At 40.0% G+C, this 27194-nt stretch overlaps 1 protein-coding gene across 15 annotated transcripts in view; it reads right to left on the reverse strand.

Moving 5' to 3' along the window:
- Nucleotides 1–2327: 2327 nt before the first annotated feature.
- The window catches only part of MBD1 (methyl-CpG binding domain protein 1), a 59192-nt gene continuing 34325 nt past the window's right edge, over nucleotides 2328–27194 (reverse strand). For all 15 annotated transcript variants that reach the window (XM_061400156.1, XM_061400163.1, XM_061400155.1 and 12 more), the window contains 5 exons: nucleotides 24570–24873; nucleotides 22167–22385; nucleotides 9407–9623; nucleotides 7208–7310; nucleotides 2328–2623 (listed from right to left, as the gene is read on the reverse strand). In XM_061400156.1, coding sequence (XP_061256140.1) covers nucleotides 2395–2623; nucleotides 7208–7310; nucleotides 9407–9623; nucleotides 22167–22385; nucleotides 24570–24873 — 1072 coding nt within the window. In that variant the 3' untranslated portion in view covers nucleotides 2328–2394. The remainder of the gene's footprint in view (nucleotides 2624–7207; nucleotides 7311–9406; nucleotides 9624–22166; nucleotides 22386–24569; nucleotides 24874–27194) is intronic.

The raw sequence follows: 27194 nt of genomic DNA on the forward strand, positions 1-27194 counted from the left end.
CATCCAACATTTGAGGAAGAAATAGTGGCAATTCTTCACAAACTCATTCAGAAAATAAGAGGAAATACTCTCCAACTCATTTCACATGGCCAATAATATCTTGATACCAGACCCAGACAAAACATCACAGTAGACCTAGCTCAAAGATACACAACAAACCATAGTGGCAAGAAAAAAAAAAAAAAATGAAATGCAGCAACTCATTAAAAAAAAAAAAAAAGACAAGTGGCATTTATCCCAGATATGCAAGGTTAGTTAATATCTGAAAATAAATTAATATAATATACCATATTAATAGAACAAAGAACAAAAGTCACATGTTCAACTTAACAGGCACAGAAAAAGGGATTTGCTAAAATCCAATACCTCTTTATATATAAACTCTCAATAAAATAGGAAGAGAAGGGAATAACTTCATCCTGGTAAAGAGAATCTAAGAAAAACCTACAGATAACATAATACTCACTGGTGAAGAAATGAGTTGAGTGTTTTCCATTTAAACTGGGAACAAGTCAAGAATGTCTATTCTCTCCACTTCTATTCAATATCATACTTGATATTGCACTAACTGGTGCAGTAAGGCAAGAAAAAGAAACAACAGGTATCCAGACTGGAAAAAAATAAAGGCTTTATTTTCAAATGCCATGATCCTGAATGTAGAAAATCCGATAGAATCTAAAACAAACAAAACGCAAAAAACAAACTACTAGAATGAATGAGTAAATTTAGAAAGGTCACAGGATGCTAGCTCAATGTACAAAAATCAATTCTAATCTACACGTTAATAATGGATAATCCAAAACTGAAATTAAGAAAACAATTCTGTTCACAACAGCATTACAGAGCGAGACTTAGGAACAAGCTTAACAAGAGAAGCACGAGGCCTGCACACTGAAAACCATAAAACGCTGCTTAAAAAATTAAAGAGGACCTAAGCGAACGACGAGGTTGACCTTCTTCATGGGTTGGAAAGCTCATTATTGCTCAGATGGGAGTTCTCCCCAAACTGATCTATAATATAGAGTAAATGCCATCTCTATCGAAATCTCAGTAGGCATCTTTGTAGAAACTGACAAAATGATCCTAACAATTATGTGGATATTTAAAGAATCTACAATAGACAAAAACTGGGGGGAAAAAAGAAAAATTTGGACACTACACTAGCAATTTCAACCTTATTTAAGGCTACAGTACTTATCACAGTGTTGTGTTGGTATGAGGACAGACAAATAAATTAATGGAACAGAGTCTGGAAATACACCCTTATAATAACAGTCAGCTTATTTTCAACAAAACTTAAGGATAGTCCTCTTTTTTCCTTTTTTTTTTTTTTTTCCTGGCCAAGACTCCTACTTTTGGATTAGAGATTAACTACTTTTGGATTAGAGATTAACTTTCAAGGGGGCTTGAAAGGATCCAGAGGAGGTAGACTTCCAGAGCTGAGGTAAGAGTGATAAATGGGTAGAAAGGTTAAAGAAAAAAACCTCTCAGAAATTCCAGCAAAGAAATTTGCTTAAAGACATTTTTAAACTATCAGGGAATATATCAATTGGCCCTGAAAACACTTCCCTAAAAGTCTACAACTCTAAAAACTGCTTTTGCAAATATGGTACTTGGAAGTAAAAGTATATAAATGTCAATCCCCTTTGACCCAGAAACCCCACACCTGGGAATTGATGGATTCTAAGGAAGTAATTCAAATGAATGTTGTTATAGAATAATTTGCTATAGGGACAAATTTGAAACAAACTCAAAGTCCATTGTTTAATAAATCATAATACACTAACCCAGTAGACTATCACGCATCCATTTGTAAATATGGTAGGTGAAGCAACATGGCAGTGTGTTTACAAAACAAAAATGAGTATCCATATAACAAAGCCTGGGAGGGAACTCAGAGAAGTGAAAATAATGATAATGCTGAGCGTTAGGAATATGACCATTGTTGACTTCTTTCTACCTTGGTTTTTTTAAACCAGTAAATGAACATATTTTTTATATAGTGCCCAAGATTCAGGGTGGAAGGGGACTACACAAGGGCATAAACACAGAGGGAGAGAACTATGTCTACAGGAGAGAAGAGAATGGAAGCAAGAGGAAATGGGCATATGGGCAGACAGATGAAAGAAAGTGAAGCTACTAATAAATGAACAAGAAAGGGAGGCATGGAGGTAAGTCAGGACTATTAACTGTGTGGGTCATTCATCATCACAGGAAGTGGATCATTCTTGACAGTCTAGGAAAGGAGCAGTTTAATTTAAAAGAAGAAAATTTCCTGGCATATAATTATGGAAACTCAGAGAATAAAAGAACAATTTATCCATGAGTTAAAAGAGACATACTGTATTTTAAAATAGCAAAAGACTGAGAAAAAATAGGTTGGTGCTTATGCAACTATGGCGGAAGCTTAGTAGAACATGCCCTTCGCATGGGATGGATGTTTCGGGGCACCACTTGGTGGGTGGACAGGATCCCCTGGATCTTGTCCTGGAAGCTCTTTTCTGCTGCTATCCCCGCTTCAAACTCTCGGCGCTCCTCTTCCTCTTCTGCTTCCCGGGCCTGCTGCTGGGAGCATATCTGCATCTGAAGTTGCTTCCTGTACTCCTGGGCTAAACTGCAGCGTCTAACATGTTAGAAATATCAAAGTATATAAAATTATCAAAGTAAGCATTTGGATTTATATAGGGCATTATGATTAAAATGTGATTTTCGAAGTCAAATAAAGTTACCATTAAAATCAGGGTGAGTGGGGAAGAAAGATGAAAAATTCAATACTGTGTTTATTGTACAATAATAATTATGACAAGTCTTAGAACAAATGATTGATTTTAGTGAGGGAATGTCTCTTCCCCATTCAAAAGATTTACTGCTACATGGAGAGAGCCCTTGGCCTCTCTGCATCACCCCCCGACTCCCCTCCAAGAAGTGACACCTATTGGTAAAATGGAACAGGCTACTCTGCCTGTTTCTTTTCTCCTTTCTATCAAAAGGGGGCATATTCTCCTTGCAGCGGGGCTTCCAGTGGTCTGGTACTGCTGGCAACTGGATTGGTAAGTCCGCCTCATTCTGTTTAGTATTAACTAGATGATTTCCTCTATATGTAAACTACATTTAAAATTTTATAGTGATTTTTTTCCCTTGTGGTAAAAGACACATAATTTACCATCTTAACCACTTCTAAGTGAACAGCTCAGTAGTGTTAAGTATATTCACATTATTGTGAAACAGATCTCCAGGACTTTTCCATCTTGCAGATCTGAAACTTCATACCTATTAAACAACTCTTTCCTTGAGCCTTCCCCCCGGCCTTCGGTAACCACCATTCTACTTCTTATCTTTATGAATTTGACTATTCTAGGTACCTCAAGTAAGTAAAATCATACAGCATTTGTCTTTTTGTGACCAGCTGATTTCACTTAGCATGCCCTCAAGGCTCATCCATGCTGCGGCATCTGAGAGGATTTCCTCCCTTTTTTAAGTCTGAATCGTATTCCACTGCATGTACCTACCACACTTTGTTTATCCATTCATCTGCTAATGGACATCTGGGTTATTTCCACCTCTTGGCTATTATGAATAGTGGTGCTATGAACATGAATATGCAAACAACTCTTTAAGGTCCTGCTTTCGTTTATTTTGGATAGATACCCAGAAGTAAGATTGCTAGATCATATTTTTTTGGGCTCCAAAATCACTGCAGATGGTGACTGCAGCCATGAAATTAAAAGACACTTACTCCTTGGAAGAAAAGTTATGACCAACCTAGATAGCATATTCAAAAGCATAGACATTACTTTGCCAAGAAAGGTCCGTCTAGTCAAGGCTATGGTTTTTCCAGTGGTCATATATGGATGCAAGAGTTGGACTATAAAGAAAGCTGAGCACTGGAGAACTGATGCTTTTGAACTGTGGTGTTGGAGAAGACTCTTGAGAGTCCCTTGGACTGCAAGGAGATCCAACCAGTCCATTCTGAAGGAGATCAGCCCTGGGATTTCTTTGGAAGGACTGATGCTAAACCTGAAACTCCAGTACATTGGCCACCTCATGTGAAGAGTTGACTCATTGGAAAAGACTCTGATGCTGGGAGAGATTGAGGGCAGGAGGAGAGGGGGATGACAGAGGATGAGATGGCTGGATGGCATCACCGACTCGATGGATGTGAGTCTGAGTGAACTCCGGGAGTTGGTGATGGACAGGGAGGCCTGGCGTGCTGCGATTCATGGGGTCGCGAAGAGTCGGACATGACTGAGCAACTGAACTGAACTGAACTGAACTGATGGTAGTTCTAGTTTTAATTTTTTGAGGAAATTTCATATTGCTTTCCACAGCAGTTTTATCACTTTATAATCTGTAAACCATATTATTAATACAAAATTTTGTCAGAAGTAAAGATTACAGTACTCCTGTGCCTCTGTGGCAGATTCTATTTTCCAGAGATGGCCACAGTGCTATCCTGCCTACTGTACATTCTTCTGCAATGTGAACCTCTACCCCCCCACCAAGAAGTGGAGCGTTTCTCCACTCCATTGAAGGCAGATGGGCCCTGTGCGACAGAAGTGGTGTTAAACCAGCCCTAAGCGTAGTCCTTAACTGGCCTGGCAGCTTCCTTGTTCTGTCTCTTGGAATGCTTGCTATTGGTACTCTTCCTCTCAGAACGAGACACCAGTCTGTGAGAAGCCCAAGATGCATGGAGAGGGCATGTGTAGGTATTCTGGCTAATACCAAATGAGATCTCCAAGCACAGTCAGCACACACTACCAGCTGTAAGGATAGGTATCCTAAGTGTCCCTTCTAGCTGATCCTTCAGATGAATATAGCCCCAAGCAGAACTGGCTTGAACCACATGAGAGATGCCAAGCAAGAACCACCCAGCTGAGTCTTATCAATAGCAGAAACACGAGACATCATCAAAACTCACTTTAAACCACAAATTTGGCGGTGTTTTGTTACACACCAATAGGTAATTGTAGTAATTATAATACTTTCTGCTCAGTCTTTATTTTTCTTAGTTGATTCAGAAGTTGGGTAGGGAAGAGAGCTGCTATTTAAGTTCCTCTCACATCTCCAACAAAAGGTGTTTCAAAAGTGAGCAGGAATGACCTCCAGAGCAGAACAAGGAGCAGGAAGCCAGATGCTGCTATTAGTGCCCCCACACTGACAATAGGCTCCCGTATATGAACCACACTCTTTATAGAAAGAAGAGAGCTTATTTCTATGCACCAGATGTGGGTAAGCCAGGGAACAGGGAAGCTGACCAGCAATTAGAGGAGCCAGGTCCGCTTTCTCCACTATACTGGTTACCTGAATTGAGTGTCATGGCCATCGGTGGGAAGAGACTGATATGATTTGAGAAAGGCTGCAAGGAGGCATTGACCAATTTCCCTCACCTGAGCCTGATCATGGTGATCAGAGGAATACCTGAGGGAAGTGCTGTAACTCAGAGTACCCAGAGCATTTTAGTTTCCCAGCCCAGTGAGGCTACAAAAATCTTCCTGGGATATTTACATGGAATCATACCCCCATAAGCCATTTCTGTTTATCTAATTAGGTCACATTATATTTCAGGATTTATTTCATGAGGAAAAAAATCTTATTTCATTACAATTTAGGGTTGTTGCCTATTTTACAAAAATTGTGTCTAATATATTTTAAGATGTTTGTCCAGTTTAACACTTAATGTCTGTAATCAGAATGTATATACTGGCAATAGAGTTGAATTTTACTAAAATGGTTGGTGCTAATTTTTTTTCTTTTGAACTGGGTGTTTATTTTTTATATGAAGTTTTATAAACCGAATTGAGCTTTTGGGACAAATGGTCTAAAGGTTGGGGTGGCCAAAAGATTCATTTGTTTTTTTCCTTAAGATGGCTCTAGTAGCACTCAGTTATCTCTAACTTCATTCAAAACAATTTTGTTAGATTGCATTGTGATGGTTGTCACATCAGTGTGCATTAAAAAAAACTGTCAAAATCGGTGAATTTTTGTGTGGCCATTTTAATATTGAAGATGGAAGAAAAAAGCAATATTTTTGGCATATTATGTTTCATTACTTTAAGAAAGGTAAAAACACAACTGAAATGTAAAAGAGATTTGTGCAGTGTGTGGAGAAGGTGCTGGGATTGATGGAACGCATCGAGGGGTTTGTTAAGTTTTGTGCTGGAGATTTCTCTCTAGATGATGCTCTGCAGTCAGGCAGACCAGTTGAAGTTAACAGCGATCAAACCAAGACATTGAGAACAATCAATGTTATACCAATGTTATACCAATCAACATTACACCACAAGACAGCCGACATACTCCAAATATCCAAATCAAGTGCTGAAAATGATTTGCACCAGCTTGGCTATATTAACCACTTTGATGTTTTGCTTAACATAAGCAAAAAAAAAAAAAAACACCTCTTTGACTGTATTTCTGTATGTAATTGTTTAATGTACAAAAGCATTTTGTTTTTAAAACAAATTGTGACAGGTGATGAAAAGTGTTCCATACAATATTATGGAATGGAACAGATCATGGGGCAGGCAAAATGAACCACCACCAACAGCAAAGGCTGGTCTTCATCCAAAGAAAGATGATGTTGTGTATGTGGTGGGATTGGAAGGGAGTCCTCTGAGTTCCTCCTGGAAAACCCAATGATTAATTCCCACAAGCACTGCTCCCAGTTAGACTAACTGAAAGCAGCACTCGACCAAAAGTACCTGGAATTATGTGTTTTCTGTTGAAAGCACATAATCTTCCGTCAGGATAATACAAGACTGCATGTTTCTTTGATAACCAGGCAACAGTGGCTACACCTTGGCTGGGAAGTTCTGACTCATCCACCATATTCACCAGACACTGTACCTTCAGTTTTCCCTTATTTCAGTCTCTACAAAATTCTCTCAGTGTAAAAGATTTCAATTCCTGGAAGACTGTAAAAGTCACCTGGAACAGTTCTTTGCTCAAAAAGAAAAAAAGTTTTGGGAAGATGGAATTATGAAGTTGCCTAAAAAATGGCAGTGGATATGTAGTTCAATAAAGTTCTTAGTGAAAATTAAAAATGTGTCTTTTATTTTTACTTTAAAACTAAAGGAACTTTTTGGCCAACCCAAAAATACTGATGTAAAATAATATTAATAATACACAAATTATGGCACATCTTCCTTTATGCTAAAAATCTCCCTTTTTTAGGTAGTTAATAATTATGAAGAAGACAAAGCCATACCTTATAAAATTCTCCCTCTCTTCACAGTTAAGCTCTTTAAGACCTTCATTTATACGTTCCTGTTCCATAGTACGTTCTTCCTGTTCTTTGGCTTTCCGTTGCACTAAGAAAGACAAAAGTAATTTTTGCTAAATGACTTTTTTCATAAAAGACTTGCCAGCATCATCCGGGCATCAATGCCATATTGTCTTTAGAAAGGCAGAGCTTGGAATCACTGGATCGGATCTTAGTTAGATAAGGTAGAAGCAGTCATCCCCATTGGGGTTTCCCAGGTGGCATAGTGGTAAAGAACCTGTCTGCCAATGAAAGAGACACAAGAGACATGGGTTCAATCTCTGGGAAGATCCTCAGGAGTAGGAAATGGCAACCCACTCCAGTATTCTTGCCTGGAAAATTCCATGGACAGAGGAGCCTAGCAGGACACAGTCCATGGGGTCTCAAAGAGTCAGACATGACTGAATGACTGAGCACAGAAGGTCGTCTCCATTAAGGAAAGAACAGGCCTTAGGTTCCTATGTGCTATAATCTACAGAGATTTTCTCTTAATTATTTGCTATTGAAGTCTATGAACAGCCTTTTGCATAGCGGATTACCATTGTAAGAATACTTCTTACCTTTCTCTTCTTGAGGACAAACAGTTCTGTTGCCATTCATGTTAATAGGAGAGTTTCTATGTTACAAAAAAACTATTGGAAAAGCAGTATATAAGGCTTTTATAAACTAAATAAGGAAAACCTAACCAATCCAGTAGAAAAAGATGGACAAAGAAAACAGAGTTCACAGAGGAATAAATACAACCAGGCAATATACATCTGAAATGCATTTACCTTTGGCCTCCAAATCCATTTACAGGAATTTATCTTAATTATTTATGAGCCAAAAAAACTATGTACAGAGATAGTCACCCACAATGCTACAACAGCAAGAAAAATTTCTAAACAAGTTGAAGGTGCATTGGTTGTGTTTAGGTAAAATAAATTATGGTCCATTTTTATCATGGCTTTCTAGCCAGCACTACAGATTTTAAAATTGAAGAAAAATGACCTGGAAAAATGTTTATGATAAGTGGGAAATGTAGGCTGTAAAACAATATATACAACAAGATACTAATTTGTGAGAGGAAATTACATACATAGTAAAAATACTGGAAGGAAATGCAGGAAGTTGTGAACAATAGCCATTCCTGGGTGGTGGAATTATGGTTGATTTTTACTTCCTTGTTTATAAGTGGTTCCAAATACTTAAATTTTCCATGTTTTCTCAATGTATGCCAAAACATTTATCATGGTGGAATACAGAAATCTTTTCAGTGTAGAAGCTTTCTTCTCATTTCTTAAAACTCAATCTAACACTGGCTTAACAATTTTAAACTGATATTATAATTCCTGGAGTGGAGAATTAATCAATGGAACCAAGATGAGCTTTCTCTTACAAATACAACTAGTGTGAAGTCCAGTGGTATCCTACTAGTAAATGTGTCCATCTGGACACAGAACGGTGGAAATCTTATCAGTGATTATTTCCTTTTGTGACCAGGCACTGTTTGAGGGAATTCAGTGGTGTCCTAAGACAGAGATGTGAGCAAGAAATGATGAGAATCCCAGAAAGAAAATTCTTTTATGAATAGGGGAAAGAAGGTTTATCATGAATAGGGGAACAGAGGGGGCCTCTCATGGAATGTGACATTTGAGCTGGGCTTGAAGTATGTCCAGGATTTCTCAAGATCAAAAGCATCATAGGGAGAGAAAACGACCCAAGCAAAAGGCATGCAGGTGCAGGCATATGGAGACACCAGCAGAAACATATTTAAGTGTTCAATTAGGCAAGGTCCACAAAGCAGGGATCCTGCCTTAATCCCTCTTACATGCCTCATGGTATTTCATACATGTGATGTGACGATGTGAAGTCGCTCAGTCGTGTCTGACTCTTTGCGACCCCATGGACTGTAGCCTACCAGGCTCCTCCACCCATGGGATGTTCCAGGCAAGAATACTGGAGTGGGTTGCCATTTCCTTCTCCAGGAGATCTTCACGATCCAGGGATTGAACCCATGTCTCCCGCATTGTAGGCAGACGCTTCACCGTCTGAGCCACCAGGGAAGTCACTATTTCATACGTAGTACCTATTTAATAGATACTGAGGTTGCTACTTAAATTGAATTAGGCCCAAGTATAATATAATTGTAATTCATTTCCTTACACTTTTCTTGAACTTGAAGTTTTCTTGTACACATGACCTCATTCAGAAGTTGTTTTCTTGCCTCCTTTTCAAGTCTCAGCTCCTTGTCCTTCTCAGCAAACTTCTTTTCCTTCTCTTTCTCTAACATTCTATCCAATTCTTTCTCCTGAGCTTTTTCTTCCTCATGCCGCTGTGCCAAGTATTGATAATATATCTTCTGTTCTCTCCTCATATCCTCCTATATAAAATAAAAATTACCTCATGTTGTTAAAACTTTTAGGTGTGACAATACTAGGGAGCATAAGTTTTAAAATCTTTTAGAACCATAATTTCTTAGAATTACATACCAAAACATCGACAGATGATGTATTATTTTCAGGGTTTACTTTTAAGTATTCAAATACTTTAAAGTATTTACTTACAAGTAAACCCTAAAAATAATACATCATCTCGGGAAGATCTCCTGGAGAAGGAAATGGCAATCCACTCCAGTATTCTTGCCTGGAAAATCCCATGGAAGGAGAAGCCGAGTCGGACACGACTGAGCAACTTCACTTTCACTTTTTAAAAATCTTCAAGATGACTGTGAGGAATGGGTGGGAGGGATGGATGAAACAGGAATGGCCATTGGCTGCTGGTTGTTGAAGCGAGGTAATGGAATCATGGGGATTCATTGTACTATTTTTGCATCTGTTCGAAATATTTTATAACACGTTTTGAATAGTTCAAATAGTAATAATGCAAACACTTTCTCAAAGTGTTCCTCAAAGAAGTTCCCAAATAATTTTCAACTATACAACTTTATTTTCATTTATTTAAATTTAGGTAGATAAAGTGTTAGCCTGACAAACAAAATACGTCACTAGTATTATAGCACTGTCTCTGACTAGAAAATGATACTTTGTATCAGCAAATCTCAATCTTAGCTATACTTTGGAATCACTTAGAGAGCTTTAAAAAGTACTAAGGGCTAAGTCTCACACCTAGGGATTCCTTTCCAATGGATAGCTTTTAAGTTCCCTAGGTGATTTGAATGTGCAGCTCAGGCCCCAGACTGGCTTTATAACACAGTCATTTTCAGGTGGCGTCTGTCTTTCATTGTAGTATATTTGTGTCATTATCCAACCTCTGATATGATCTCTTTTGAGAATATCATAGATCTGAGGTAGAACTCTCAGAACCTAGCAAGGTCTGAGAGTGTAGCTGCACCCTCAGAATGGCTTGTATACATAAGTTTCATACTTTTGGGAATAATTTAACAAAAAGTACAAACCTTATTAAGAAGCATTGCTGATTAAAGAAGACCTAAATAAATGGAAAGACTGCCTATGTTCATGGGTCAAAAGACAATATTGTTAAAATGGCAACTGTTCCCAAACTGGTCTATAAATTCAAAATATTTCCTATAGAAATCCCAATTTATTTCTTTGCAGAAATCAACAAACTGATCCTAAATTCATATGGAAATACAAGGGAGCCAGAACAGCCAAAACAACTTGAAAAAGAAGAACAAAATTGGAAAACTCACATTTCCTGATTTCAAACTTACTACAAAGCTATAGTCATTGAGACATATAGATTAATGAAATAGAAGTGAGAGTCCAAAATAAATTCTCACGTTTACTGTCAATTGATTTTTGACAAGAGTTCCAAGACAATTCAAAAGAGGAAAAAATCTCTCTTCAACAAATGGTGCTGGGAAAATTGGGTATCTACATGCCAAAGAATGAAGTTGGGCCTCTACCTCATACCACATACAAAAGTTAACTCAAAATGGATCAAAGGCCTAAATGTAAGAGCTAAAACTAAGATTTTAAGAACAAAACATAGGACATCTTGAAGACCTTGAGTGTAAGAAAAGTGTTTGATTAGATATGACACTAAAAGCACAAGCAACAGGAAATACAGATAAATTTTACTTCATCAAAATTTAAAACTTTTTTACTTTAAGGGACACCCACAGAATGAGAAAAATATTTACAGATGACTTATGCATAAGTCACTCCAGTATCCTTGCCTGGAAAATCCCATGGACAGAGGAGTCTGGTGGGCTGCAGTCCATGGGGTCGCAAAGAGCTGGGCATGACTGAGTGACTAACACTAACCCTATGTGATAAGGAATTTGTATCTAGGACATATAAAGAACTCCTACAACTCAATAATAAAAAGACAACCCAATTAAAAACTGGGCAAATAACCTGAATAGACTTCTTAAGACGTCAGCAACCTTTAGATAGATTAGTCCACGGAAGATATACAAATGGCCAACATGCACAGAAAAAGAGGCTCAAAATCATTAGTCATTAGAGAAATGCAAATAAAAACCATAGTGACATATCACTTCAGACAAACTAGGATGGTTAAAGTAAAAAAGACAGACAACAACCAATGTTTACAAGCATGTGGAAAAATCAGAACTCTTGTAAAGTGTATGAGAATATAACACAGTGAAGCCACTTTGGAAAACAATTTGGAGATTATTCACAGGTTTAAACATAGAGTCAGTAATTCTACTCCTTGGTATATGCCCAAGAGAAACAAAAATATATGTCCAAACAAAAATTCACATATGAATGCTCATATTAACATTATTCAAAATAGCAACAATGTAGACACAAATCAAATGTCCATCAAGGACAAACATAAACAAAATATGATATATCCATACAATGAGATATTATTCAGTCACATAAAGTCATGAAGTACTCATACAGTCTACAACATGGATAAACCTTAAAAACATTATGGATGTGAGAGTTGGACTATAAAGAAAGTTGAACACTGAAGAATTGATGCTTTTGAAGTGTGGTGTTGGAGAAGACTCTTGAGAGTCCCTTGGACAGCAAGGAGATCAAACCAGTCCATCCTAAAGGAAATAAGTCTTGAATATTCACTGGAAGGACTGACGCTGAAGCTGAAACTCCAATAGTTTGGCCACCTGATGCAACGAACTGACTCATTAGAAAAGGCCCTGATGCTGAGAAAGATTGAAGGTAGGAAACGTGGCGTGCTGTAGTCCACAGGGCTGCAAAGAGTCAGACATGACTGAGCAACTGAACCGAAGTGAAAGAACCCAGTCAAAAGATCCCATGATATACAATTTCATTCATATGAAAGTCCACAATAGGAACTCAACAGAGATAGGAAGGCTATTAGTAGTTGCTCTGGTCTAGGGGTGAAGAGGAAGAGAGAAAGTGGGATAACAAAAAAGGTTCTAAAAGCACCTGTGGTGACAGTGGCACTAAAACCCATTGAAATGTGCATTTTAGATGGATGAATTGTATGTCTTATGAATGATACCTTAGTGAAGCTGTTAAATAAAATAAGACGATTCAATTGAGAACAAAAAGCTGAACAACAAAAATAGTAAGAACGAAAGGAACAGAGGAAGGGAGGAAGGAAAAGAAAGAGAGAAATAATTCAATTAAAAAACTAGGCAAAAGATATCAGAAGATATTTCACTGAAGAGGATACAAGCAAGCATATTAAAAGTTGGTCAACATCATTAGCTATTGTTGAAATGCAAATTGAAAACAAAATGAGGTTGGTTGGAGGCTCAAGTGTGGACAACTCTGAGTTAAAAACTCTAAGGGGACCCAGTGGCCCAGGGGGATCCCACAACTTTTGTGAATTTTACCTCCTGGAGTTCTACGAGTTTCTCACAGTAAATATCTGAGAAAAATTCCTTCATGTGTATGGCAAGGGGAGGGGAAAATATACTATTCTGAAATACACTAGAGCATTCTATTCTTCTTAATGAGGTTTGCCCTCAGGGTAAAGTATTTAACCAAAGCTTAACCTGCTGGGGTTTTATCAGAGCTTCACTGATCTGAGGGATCAAGCCTGGGCAACCTCTAGTCTTCCATGTAGGAAAAGTGAAATACCATAATCAAGGTTTCCAGTGACTAGTAGTAGTAGTGAAAGTCACTCAGTCGTGTCCGACTCTTGTGACCCCATGGACTGTAGCCCGCCAGGCTCCTCTGTCCATGGGATTCTCCAGGCAAGAATACTGGACTGGGTTGCCATTTCCATCTTCAGTCCAGTGACTAGGAAGACTCCAAATCCAAAGGTACCACCCTAAAGTTACAGAAAGAGAATCCCTTCCCCTGCTTAATGGGATTTTTAAGGCTTAGTGCTGAGCTTACCCTCTACCTTTATTACCACAAAGACTCAAAGCTGGTGGAAAATACTAGATAAGGCCCGACTCCCCTCTGTAAGATGGGTTTTGTCCAATGAATCGATCACTTCTTTGAATAGAGCAACCCACATGACCTAGATTTCATCTCCAATCCTGAAGAGGCTCCAACTGACCCCCAATCCAGATAATTCTTCCTATAGAGAATCCCCTCAAAGTACAAGGCCTCAAGAGTACATGCTCTTCCACGTTTTGGGGGATTCAACCCAGCAGAGGTTCAATAAAGCCACCGAGGCCTTACTGTTAAAATAGAAATGGCACCTTCAGGAAAGGACTAAATCTGATGTCAAGGGTCTTTCCAAACTACAGGAAAATGTAATTTTCCCCCATGCCCAGCCCTTTGCTCACTGACAGCAAGGTGCAGCTAGTGGCACACTCATGCCAGTCCCTCTAGCAGCTTGGGGAACCCCTCACAACCAATTTCCTGCCACAGAAAGGGAGTTGGTGTTCTTCACCATTGGAAGCACCACCATTGTAAACATAGGCCGTGGCGCATCCCTAGTGCGCGCTCGTGGACAGCTCTTGTGGCTCAGCTCAGTTGGCAGAGTGAGGGGCAGTGTGCCTGGATCTATAACAGGCCATAAAAATGAGACTCATAAGGGCACACATTTTTACTCACATCCGGGAGGTAGCCAAAGGATTCACAGTCTAGTCTAGGCAATGGCAAAAGGATAACTTCATGATTTGGGGAAAGTACATATGGGGTGCCTCCATTTGGAAAGAAATAGCCAACTCACGCATGTCAGTTATGATCACTCAGGTCACTACACACACATACGCACAACAGCAAACACCAGAAGCTTATAGTAACATGACAGACTCATCCAAATTACATCCCTGGGCACAAAGTATCAAGAACAACCCTGGACATGACTATTCCTCAGTGCCATACCCACTAACAGAGTGGACCCATATTATATAAGGCCACGGGGGAATGATAGCACTTACTGACTGGCATCCAGGTGTAGCATGCCCTTTATCCCAGCTCTAACCAAACTGGTGGTAGATAATTAATTCCTTTGTCCCCCAAAAATGTCTGGAAATATCCTTGGTGGAGACATATGCCCCAGATGACAGACTATTCCAGATGGCATCTTGATTTTATCAGGCTGCTGTTGCCCTTCACAAGATCTAATAGGTATGCACCACCATCATCCATACCTTCACTTGAGGGCCTGCTGGCTACTTTGCATTATGTAATCTCCTTCTTAATCAAGCATGTGCTCAGCCCCTTTGACACACCAATGGAGATTCAGATCCAAGTACCCACCTCACCTCCCCGGTTGTTCTGTCATGGGCTCTAGCATATGGAATCTTGTGGAATTCTACTTAGGCTCAGCCTCCAGAGGTTAGACTCACAAAAAGGCACACTGGCCTCAGTTCAGTTTGGTCGCTCAGTTGTGTCCGACCCCATGCACTGCAGCACACCAGGCCTCCCTGCCCATCACCGATTCCTGGAGTTTACCCAAACTCATGTCCATTGAATCGGTGATGCCATCTAACCATCTCATCCTCTGTCGTCCCCTTCTCCTCCTGCCTTCAATCTTTCCCAACATGAGGGTCTTTTCAAATGAGTCAGCTCTTCGCATCAGTGGCCACAGGGCCTAATCGAAGACATATTCCTCAAGTTTTTATACAGTTATATATTGTGCCCCGAACGGACAGAAATTTGGCCCCAGGCTGTGCTGCTGCTGCTGCTGCTAAGTCACTTCAGTCGTGTCTGACTCTGTACAAACCCAGAGACGGCAGCGTACCAGGCTCCCCCGTCCCTGGGATTCTCCAGGCAAGAACACTGGAGTGGGTTACCATTTCCTTCTCCAATGCATGAAAGTGAAAAGTGAAAGTGAAGTCACTCAGAAATGTCCAACTCTTCACGACCCCACGGACTGTAGCCTACCAGGCTCCTCCGTCCATGGGATTTACCAAGCAAGAGTACTGGAGTGGGGTGCCATTGCCTTCTCCAATATGTACTTACCAGTCATCTCCAAAGACTTCCCTGTTAGTATTGAAAGCAAACCCCCACTCCTTTGACATTAGAGAGGATGGCATCCACATCCACTCACCAGATGAGTACTCCCTTAACCATTTTGATTATTCAATGTCTCTCTGTCTTCCACATGCTGGTGGTCCAGTCAAGGGTGGGTTGTGCATGCAATATGATTGAAAGCCTGAGAGGACAAACTCCCGCCAAATTGCTTAGAATCATTTTACAGATTTTATTGACCCAGAAGATGACTAGGGCCACTGGCTATGCCTCACTATTCAGGTTATAAAAGACTAATTAAAAATTCATCACAAGTTTTACAAGAGATTGAAAGTATAGCTCCAGGACCCCCTAGCTGAACTGTGTGGATCTCAGAGTGTGGAAAAGTGGCCCTCAACCTAGTGGTTGCCAACCACAATAGGATATGAAATCCAAAAAGGGCCCTGGGATCTAGCTGGCTCTATCAGCAGGGCTGGGCCCCTACCTGACATTAGATGAAGAGATAAACAACCTCTTGCTCCAAAGCAACTATCTCCTACCTTTGGCCAGTATCCAAATTCCTGGCCCAAAGAAGACCCCTTTGCATCGACATAAAAATATTTTAGTCTGTTTGTGTCTCTAGGTCTGAAAAGGGTCTCTTGTTGGCAGCAATGAGTCTTGTTTTTATATACATTCAGCCAGTCTGTGTCTTTTGGTTGGAGCATTTAATCTATTTACATTTAAGGCCATTATCAATATATGTGTTTCTATTGCCATTTTCTTAATTGTTCTGGCTTTGTTTTTGTAGGTCTTTATTCCCTTCATCTTTTGTTCTCTTACGTTTCCTGCATAAAGAATCCCTTCAGAATTTGAGGTAAAGCTGGTTTGGTGGTGCTGAATTCTATTAGCTTGTGTAGTCTGTAAAGTTTTTGGTTTCTCTGTCAAAGCTGAATAAGAGCCTTGCTGGGTAGAGTATTCCTCGTTGTAGATTTATCCCTTTCATTACTTTAAATATATCATGCCACTCCCTCCTGCAGAGTTTCTGCTGAAAAAACAGCTGACAACCTTATGGGAATTCCCTTGCATGTTATTTGTTGCTTTCCTCTTGTTGTTTTTAAAATTTTTTTCTTTGTGTTTGATTTTTGTTAGTTTGATTAACACGTGTCTTGGTGTGGTCCTCCTTGGGTTTATTCTGTTTGGGACTCTCTGAACTTCCTGGACTTGGGTTACTATTTCATTTCCCATGTTATGGAAGTTTTCGACTATGCTGCTGCTGCTAAGTCACTTCAGTCGTGTCCAACTCTGTGAGACCCCATAGACGGCAGCCCACCAGGCTCTCCCACCCCTGGGATTCTCCAGGCAAGAACACTGGAGTGGGTTGCCATTTTCTTCTCCAATGCATGAAAGTGAAAAGTGAAAGTGAAGTCGCTCAGTTGTGTCCGACTCTTAGCGACCCCATGGACTGCAGCCTACCAGGCTCCTCCATCCATGGGATTTGCCAGGCAAGAGTACTGGAGTGGGGTGCCACTGCCTTCTATAATCTCTTCAAATATTTTCTCAGGCCCTTTCTCTTCCATCTCTTTCACTTCTTCTAAGATCCCTATAATGTGAATGTTGGTGCATCTAATGTTGTCCCAGGGGTCTCTGAGACTGTCCTCATTTCTTTTCATTCTTTTTCCTTTATTCTGTTCCATGGCAGTGCTTTCCACCATTCTGTCTTCCAGCTCACTTACCTGTTCTTCTGTCTCGGTTATTCTGCTATTGATTCCTTCCAGAGTGTTTTTCATTTCAGTTATTCTATTGTTCATCTCTGTTTGTTCTTTAGTTCTTCTGGGTCTTTGTTAAACATCTCTTACATCTTCTTAATCTGTGCCTCCATTCTTTTTCTGAAATCTTGGATCATCTTTACTATCACTATTCTGAATTCTTTTTCAAGCAGATTGCCTATCTCCTCTTCATTTAATTGTTCTTACAGATTTTTATCTTATTCCTTCATCTGCAGCAGATTTCTCTGTCATCTAATTTTGTCTAACTTACTGTGCTTGTGGTCTCCTTTCTGCAGGCTGCAGGACTGTAGTTCCTCTTGCTTCTGAAGTCTGCCACATGGTGGGTGAGATGGTTACTGAGCAGGGCCTCCCCTTGGCTCTGCGGTCATCACCGCCCTGTCAGGGGCATGATGTGCTCATAGTTGTTGACACAGAGGCCCTGAGATCTGTTTCTTAGCTGTGTTTCTTATCTGCAGTGCAACGTCGGTGGGCTTGGAGCACTCCACTGGAAGAGGGGCCTCTGAGGATTCCTCTTCTCGGGCTGTACACCTGGGAATGTGCTCTGTTGTGTCCCCTTTCACACACTTGCAGGCTCAGAAAGTACACTGTTGTTGGCACTGCTCTGTCTTCCACCTTAACCATGGCTATGCTGACAAATGGCCCTGATGACTCTCAGGTCACTTTCACTAGGCCACTGGTGCAGATCTGCTGAGGTCATGTCCCAGGACTGCAGTAGTCACGTACCTGGACCCACTCAAGGGTCCCTAGGACCTATGGGGCTGGAGGAGGCTGTGGCAGGGGTGGCGCTTAGGCCCACTGGGGCCAGGGCAGCCAGAGGAGGCTTTGATGGGGGCAGCGTTTGGCCCTACAGGGGCCTGCTTGGCCTGAGGAGACTTTGGCTTTGGATCAGGCAAGCACCGCTCTTAATGCCCACAGAGGCCAAGGAGAGGACAAAAATTAAGATCAGAAATGAAAGCATGGACAGCACTATATTGACAAACCCCGTGGCCATTAAAAAGGATAAGAAATACTATGAACAACTCTATGCCTACAATTTGATATCCTAAAGAAAATGAACCAATTCTTTGAAAGATACAATCTGCCAAAATTCACACAAGAAGAAAAGGACACTCTGAATAGGCCTATATCTATTATTAAAAAACTGAATTAATAATTAATAACTTTCTGAAACAGAAAGCATTGGTCCCTGATGAGTTCACTGGTGAATTCTACCAAACATTTAAGGAAGGAATTATACCAAATCTCTACAACCTCTTTCACAATGGAAGCAGAAGGAATATTTCCTAACTCATTCTATGAAGCCAGAATTACCCTAATACCAAAAGTGAAAAACGATATTATGAAAAAACAAAATTATATACTTATCTTTCTCATGAACATAGATGCAAAGATCCTCAACAAAATATTAGTAAATTGAATCCAACAATGTACAAAAAGAATTATATAACATGACCAAGTAAGATTTATCCTAGGTAGTAAGGCTGGTTCAATATTCAAAAATCAATTAATGTAATCCATCACATCAACAAGCTAAAGAAGAAAAACCACATGATCATATCAATAAATACAGGAAAAACATTTGACAGAATCCAACACCCATTCATCTTAAAAAATTATATATTTGATCTTTATCCTCGTTTCTGGCAGAGCTCCTAAAATCCTTAGAATTTCCTAAGTAATGAAAGCAATAAAGTTGTCTTTTGTTATGTTAATGAGGTGACTTCTGGATCACACCTAAGTTTGCCAGGAGAACCAACTGCGTGGTTATTGCATTGAAACTTTCAGTCCCAGTTCCCTGATCTCTGGGCCGAGGAGAAGGTTTGGAGAGTGAATCAATCACCCAATGGCAATGACTTAACCAATCATGTCTATGTAATGAAGCCTATATGAAAATCCCAAAAGAGAGGGTTCAGAAAGCTTCAGGTTGGGGAACCAGAATGATTTCACCAGGCCATGACCCAAACTCCATGAGGACAGAAGCTCCTTTGTTCAGGACCTCCTCATCTTATATATCTCTTCATCTGGCTGTTTATTTGTATCCTTTAATATCTTTTGTAATAAACTGGTTAATCCAGTGAGAAAACTGATTTCCTGAGTTCTGTCAGGTGTTCTAGCCAATAAATCGAACACAAAGGAGGGTCTGCGGGAACTTCTGATTTACAGCGTCTGTCAGGGAAGAACCTGGATTTGTAGTTGGCATCCTGAGTTGTAGGGTGATCACCTGAACTTTCAGTTTGTAGCCAGGTGGTAAGAAGCACAGGTAACTATCTAGGCTCAAAACCGGCATCTGAGGTGGGGGGCAGTTTTATAGAACTGCTCCTTGTACTGTGGAATCTGATGCTACCTTCAGGTCGACAACACCAGAACTGAGCTGAGTTATAGGACACCCTATGGATATGAGAGTTGGACCATAAAGAAGGCTGAGCGCTGAAGAATTGATGCTTTTGAACTGTGGAGAAGACTCTTGAGAGTCCCTTGGAGAGCAAGGAGATCAAACCAGTCAATCCTAAAGGAAATCCACCCTGAATATTCATTGGAAGGACAGATGCTGAAGCTGAAACTCCAACACTTTGGCCATCTGATGTGAAGAACTGACTCATTAGAAAAGACCCTGATGCTGGGAAAGATTGAAGGTGGGAGGAGAAGGGGATGACAGAGGATGAGATGGTTGGATGGCAATACCTACTCAATGGACATGGGTTTGAGTAAACTCTGGGAGCTGGTGAAGGACAGGGAAGCCTGGTGTGCTGCAGTCCATGGGGTCGCAAAGGGTTGGACCCAACTGAGCGACTGAACTGATAGGATACCCAGCTCTTGTCTGAGTATTGCCTGAAGTCTACTCCACACACTGGAACTGGGTTTGGAACCCTTAATGCTCCATATCACATGACATCAGGGAAATTAAAATTAAACAGCAATGAGACACCAATACACACCTATTGGAGCAGCCCAAATCTAGAAAACTGACAACACCAAATACTGACCAGGATGCTGAGCAACAGGCGCTCTCATTCATTACTGGTGGGAATGCAAAAGAGTATAGACACTTAGGAAGACAGTTTGGCAATTATAAAACTACACATCTCTTACATGCTTCAGCAAACATGCTCATGTTGTTTACCCAAATGAGTTGAAAACTTATGTGCACACAAAATCTGCATAAGAATGTGAATAGCAACTTTTTCATGTGCTGTGCTGTGCTAAGTCACTCAGTCGTGTCCAACTCTTTGCAACTCCATGAACTACAGCCTGCCAGGCTCCTCGTCCATGAGATTCTCCAGGAAAGAATACTGGAGTGGGTTGCGATGCCCTCCTCCAGAGGATCTTCTTGACCCAGGGATCAAACCTGCATCTCTTAAGTCTCTTACATTGGTAGGTGGATTCCTTATCACTAGCGCCACCTGGGAAGCCCAACTTTATTCATAATCACCAAAACAATCAAGGATGTCCTTCAGAAGGTAAATGGATAAATATACTGTAGTACATCCCCACAATGGAATATATTCAGTGATAGAAGAGCTATGAAGCTATGAAAAGATATGGAGGGAACTTAGAAGCATATTAGTTAGTGAAAGAAAACATGAAAAACCTATAAACTATGTAATTCCAAAGATATGACCATCTGGAAAAGGCAAAACTATGGAGACAGCAAAAATATCAGATTTCCAAGGATTTGGGGTAGAAAGGGGGAAGAACATGGGGAGCACAGAGGATTTCTAGGCTACTGAAATTACTCTGTATGATACTCTCAAGGTAGATACACGTCATAACACATTTGCCCAAACCTATAGATACACAACACCAAAGAGTGGACCCTACTATTATAAACTATGAAATTTAGGCGATAATGATGTGTAGGCTCATCGATTGTAACAAATGTACCACTCTGGTGGAGAATGTTGTGAATGGGGAAGGCAATGCATGTGTTGGGGCAGGAGCATATGGGAAATTTCTATACCTGTTGCTCACTTTTGCTGTGAACCTAAAACTTCCCTGAAAAGTAAAGTCAACTGAAACAAAACAAAATAAATCGTAATACCTTTAGGAAAAATACAACACCCTAAAGAGTTCAATATAAATTTCAAAGGAACAACTAAATAAATATTGGAGTGATTTTCTCTACTCTCTTTGCTGTCAAAACTAGACTTCCTTCAAAGTCCAGCTTGAATGCCCCTTCTTCAGTGAAGTCTCCCCAGTTTCTGGACATACTTAGTCACTCTACTTCCTGTGACGCCATCCTGCTATCACAGTACTAACACCAAGCTATAGAGTGCTGCTGCTGCTGCTAAGTCGCTTCAGTTGTGTCCAACTCTGTGCGACCCCATAGACGGCAGCCCACCAGGCTCCCCAGTCCCTGGGATTCTCCAGGCAAGAACACTGGAGTGGGTTGCCATTTCCTTCTCCAATGCATGAAAGTGAAATGTGAAAGTGAAGTTGCTCAATCGTGCCCAACTCTTAGCGACCCCATGGACTGCAGCCCACCAGGCTCCTCCCATCCATGGGATTTTCCAGGCAAGAGTACTGGAGTGGGGTGCCATTGCCTTCTCCAAAGCTATAGAGTAGGAGTTCTCAAAACAGACCGAGCATCAGAATCACCTGGGAGACCTTGTTAAAAGACAGGCTTCTTGTCCCTGCCATAGACCTGAATTTGGGGATTCTGATTCTGGAGCCGATGAATTTCTAACATCCTTCTAGATGACACTCACGCTGTGGTTCATGGACCACACTTACAGAAGCAGTGTTATGGTTTATTCTACACATGGCTGACTCCCATAAGACTGACAGCTCAACAAGGAACCTCTCCAGCACATAATAGGCATTGAATAAGCATCTTACTTTTTTTTGCTTCTTTTTATCAGTCTCCTCCTGTAAACTTTGAAGGGCATTTTGCATGAGCTTCATGTTCAAATCCTGCTCTTCTCTGTATTCCTGCTGCATACGCTCCATCTTCTCTTGGAGGGCTTTTTGCAAAGCAGCCCTTATTTCCTGTTTTGTCTTCTGTTTCTTTAGCTTATCCTGTTCATTCTCAAGTTTCACCTGTGCATTTTCATTTTCCTAAGGTGGAACAATAATGAAGATAATGCATCAATACAGTTGGACAAAACAAAAAAGTTAATGCATTTCATTTAAGAGGTGAGAATAAAGGGTTTCTTGGAAAGCACACACTCCTGGGTGTAAAGGGATTATGAGACATAAAACTTGACTTTTCATTGCTGAATCAACAATAAGGCTTTGTGAAATTGCTGTGTGTGATCATAAAGTAATAAATAGTATGGAGTTCAAAATGCAGAAAAGTATAACGATAAATCACTTATTCTTGGTAACCATTCACCTACTACCATTCTCAACATTTTGGCGTGTTGACCTTCCAGACTTTAGTCCTCCATGCGTATCCGTATATCTAGATTTGGATACACTATTAACCAGCAATTAGAGTCTAAGAATGGAAATGTGCACATCAGTCAAATATACAAAAGTAAATTAAGCATTTTGTTCTTTAAAAGTACTCCCCATTCCTCTCATTTTCTTATCTATCTGACCCTCCTGGCTGGCTTACCAATCAAGCAGTTTTAACTGGGGCACCAATGCTGCTGGGTGTTGGGAGTTTGGTAGAAAATCTGGGTATGGTATAAATTGAGGCATTAATCCTCCCACCAAAGACATTTGAACACTCCTGGAAGGATAAGTCCTTTCCCAGCCGGGACAGGACATGACACAGTTATAGTGAGGAGAGATACAAGTCCCAGCTGACTTGATCTGAGACTCACAACAGCCATGAATACCATGATTTCTGGCTGGTGAGAAGAGAGTTATATGCTAGGCTTTTCCATTAATGCCATGAGCAGTAAATCCACACTGAATTGTGAGAGTCAAATGAGCTAATATAAGTGAAAATGCTCTGCAGTATTTAAGGCAAAACAGTGGACATCAAACATAAAAGCCAGTGGTATAGCAGGTCACATTTTTTAAAAAGTAAGATTGACTACAGGAAGCAGCAATCATCCAACTCAAACTATGAAACAGATAGAGATGGAAATAGGAGAGAATTGTTCAAGACTAAGAAACCTACAAGTAGTCTACTGTCTCGGTTTCCCCAGGTTAGTTCTGATTTTACACTGTTATGCTGAGGCGCTGAACTAACTACACCCCTTCTAATCTCAAATATGCCCAGATTTGAATGATAAACAGGCACTCTTTCAAAAAGACTTATGACAGGACAGCAATGTTTGGATCCCAATTTAAATGTCAAATAACAGACAATAGTGGAAATTTGATACTGATTTTAGATGATAACAATGAATTATTATTAATTTTTTTAGGTTTGAAATGTATAAGAAAACTCCTTAGTTATATTGTTGTTGAGATACATACTCAACAACAAGAATGTATTTAAAGGGGAAATGACACATGTGGGACAAATTGTAAGTCAATAATGGAAGGGGTAGAATACAGGAAATCAATATATCAAAATATAACAGCTGTTGAAACTGTGAGATTGGTACACAAGGGCTCATGGGACTCTCCACTTCTGTGCATTTGAAAATGCTCATATTATTATTATTTAATATAACAGTATTGTTATAACACGTTATTATTATAACATTAAAAGGGTGGAATTTATATAACATATAAATTACAAAAAAATAGTGTTAAAGAACCTATTAGTGGCTGCTAGGGGTTAGGGTTGAGGATAGTGATAAAAGAAAATTTATATTTTGAGGATAAACAAGAAAATTTAAACATAAAATTCTCTCTGCAAGTTTGGGCCTCCTCCCTCCCTCTTTACAGTGAAATATGCATCTTCATTACACACTAACCAGACCTCCTCGAAGATGGGAATGCCTTCTTCACAGTAAAGATCAATTTTTATTTCCTTTCTTCTGACACTAGTAATGGAACTTCTTAGATTAGTATTCTTTCCGAATTCTGTAAGAGGCCATGGTGACTTACTGCTTGCTTTCTATGTGCTTATCTGGACTATTTATATTCGATGAACTTTATGTAAAATACCAGTGTGTCATTTTGATGTATGACCCTTTGACTTGAAAAGGTATATATATGAATGTGCCTTCAACCACTAACAGGCAGAGCAACTCGCAGAGCTTCTGAGAGTCTGTCTCCCGTATTATAATCCTTGGTTTGGCTTGAATAAAATTCTCCTTTTCTTAAGCAGGCCTGCAAACAGGTATTTACCCACTGAGTTCACCATTCCACCACAGGCGTCTGAAAAAGACCCACCACAAGTAGTGCCTCTTCCTCCTTCAGCCGCTGTGCCGCCTGCCTTTGCGCCTGGATGCCGGTGACCTGGGCATTTAGCCCCAGGCGCGTGTTCTCCACGAGCTCCTTCTGCCTCCTCTCCTCCTTAGCCTCTCGCCTCTCTTTGGCCAGGCGGTCTTCCTCCCAGAGCTTTGAGAACATCTGCTCTTCCACCACCTTCTGCCTTTTCAGCTCCTCGTTAAACGCTATCTGAGCTTTACGCTCCTCACACACAGCCTTCTGATGGATACAAAACAGCTCAGCGCGGAGCTCCTGGCAGCGTTCCCTGAAAGGGCAATTTAAAAAAGAAATCGAGCCTTTCATAAGACATTGCTCTCTTTAGGCACAAATCTGCACTGTCAGACACTGAAGTGAGAAAGTTAAAGAACTGGATGTAGGCCATCTGAGTGCGGATACATATGGGGGAGCAGCAAGGAGGAAGACACCAGGATGCCACAGACAAAATCCAGGCCCTGTAGTCAAGCGGAGCAGCCTCTGAATCCTAGTTCTGACGTTTCCTGTGTGACCTTGGGTCACAAACTCGATCCATCTGAGCTTATTTTTATATCTGTAAAAGAACTGTCTTTTAAGGTTCTGCTAAGGTTCAGAGATAAATGGATGTAAATACCTGGTAGATAATAGGAGCTGAGTGAATGGTAATTACTGTGATTACTACAGAGGAAACAGAAGAGGAACACGTCCCTGCAACATTACAGTTAGGTTAAGGCTTTGGTAGAAAGAGACCCTGCGTGTACACCCAAGAAGAGATCCAAGGATAGAGTCTGCATGATCACGGTGACGCTTCCCTATTGCCTCTGGATTCCAGGCAGGGCAGGACACATGCCCACTAAAGGGCTTACCGTTAGAGTTGAGAAAACAGTCCTGTTCTCGCCTTTCGGCAACTAGGTTTATGTCACCATTCAAGAGGAAATGTTATTTCAGTAAGTCTTTACACCTTATTCTTTCTTCAGCTTTCTTCAGATGTTCTTCATTGAGCCCATTTTTAATATAAGAGCTGTAAAATTCAACACTGACTGTACTTTAGAATTATTCAGCTATATTTTCTAAACTCCACTCTTCCTTTCCTCCAGATCAGACTTGTTAAACCACAATATCAGGGGATAAGTCCCATCTGCATTTTTTTAAGAGTGCCTCATGTGCTTCTGACATTTAGACAAGTTTGAGAGAACATTTGATGGGAAGGCTTTTTTAAAAACAAAACAAAACAACATCAATTCTTCCTGTCTTCTAAATCAAATTCTACACAAAGAAGCTATAGTCTGGAGAATGAGTTCAACAAAGAATTTTAAAGAAATTTGAATTGCTAAGACTGAAAGAAAGGATGAGGTCTAAACTCTTATTACCCAAGGGTGGCCAATATCACACAAAATGACATTTATCAGATGCAGCTGAGTATTGTTTACCATTTGATGAGGATTAGTCTCACTCCTCAAAATGAATCTCTGTGAGAGCTGGGACTCAGGATATATTTCAGGAACATATGACCCATACTACTTACCCAATGGCCAATAAATAATTGTTGGTTTAACTGATACATAATTATACTGATTAGCAACATACCAGCCATCCACATTCTGTGGAAGGTGCAATAGATAACAGAAGCTGAAGTTACTAGGTTACAAGAAAAAAAAAAACACCACACACTTTAACACTGAAAAAAAAAAAATTCATCTGTCTAGAATTCACCTGTGAAATTCTCAGATTTGGCCATGATAACTTACTAAAGTCCTTCTCAATCCCATGATTCATATTCTAACAAAGCTATTCAATTAATGGAAATCTAAAACCTAAGAATAAGAAGAAATATGGCTTATATTTAAAATTTTTATTTAAAATAAAATAAACTCTTTCTTCCTAAGTATAAAACCAATACATGCTCATTGCAGAAAAACTAGAAAATAAAAAATTATGAAAGATACTATAAATAATGCTGCTGCTGCTGCTGCTGCTAAGTCACTTCAATCGTGTCCGACTCTGTGTGACCCCATAGACGGCAGCCCACCAGGCTCCCCCGTCCCTGGGATTCTCCAGGCAAGAACACTGGAGTGGGTTGCCATTTCCTTCTCCAATGCATGAAAGTGAAGTCGCTCAGTCGTGTCCGACTTCTTAGCGACCCCATGGACTGTGGCCCACCAGGGTCCTCCATCCATGGGATTTTCCAGGCAAGAGTACTGGAGTGGGGTGCCATTGCCTTCTCCATAAATAATGCTAGTCCTACTATTAAGAGATAAACACTATTAGTATGTTAATATATATTTCTTTCCTATGTATGCATCTTTTTACTAGAATTGGGGTCTTTCTGCATATCTATATCTCCTGTATTTTAATTTTTCCACCTATCATTTTATTGGGAGTGTTTTCTCATGAAATATTCTTTAAAATATTTTCTAACTTCAAAACTTTATTATAGTTTAATAAGCTGCATAGTAGAGACTAGAGTCTATAAATACATCACAGTTTACTTAAACATTCCCCTGTTTGATGAACATAAAGGTTACTTCTGACTTTTATTACAATGTTGCAATGAACATGGTTTCTGTCACTCTTTCTGTTTATTGCTAATGATTTTTTTAAGGTAATTCCTTC

The sequence above is a fragment of the Bos javanicus genome, chromosome 24 (genome assembly GCF_032452875.1).
Source record: "Bos javanicus breed banteng chromosome 24, ARS-OSU_banteng_1.0, whole genome shotgun sequence".
Lineage (NCBI taxonomy): Eukaryota > Metazoa > Chordata > Mammalia > Artiodactyla > Bovidae > Bos > Bos javanicus.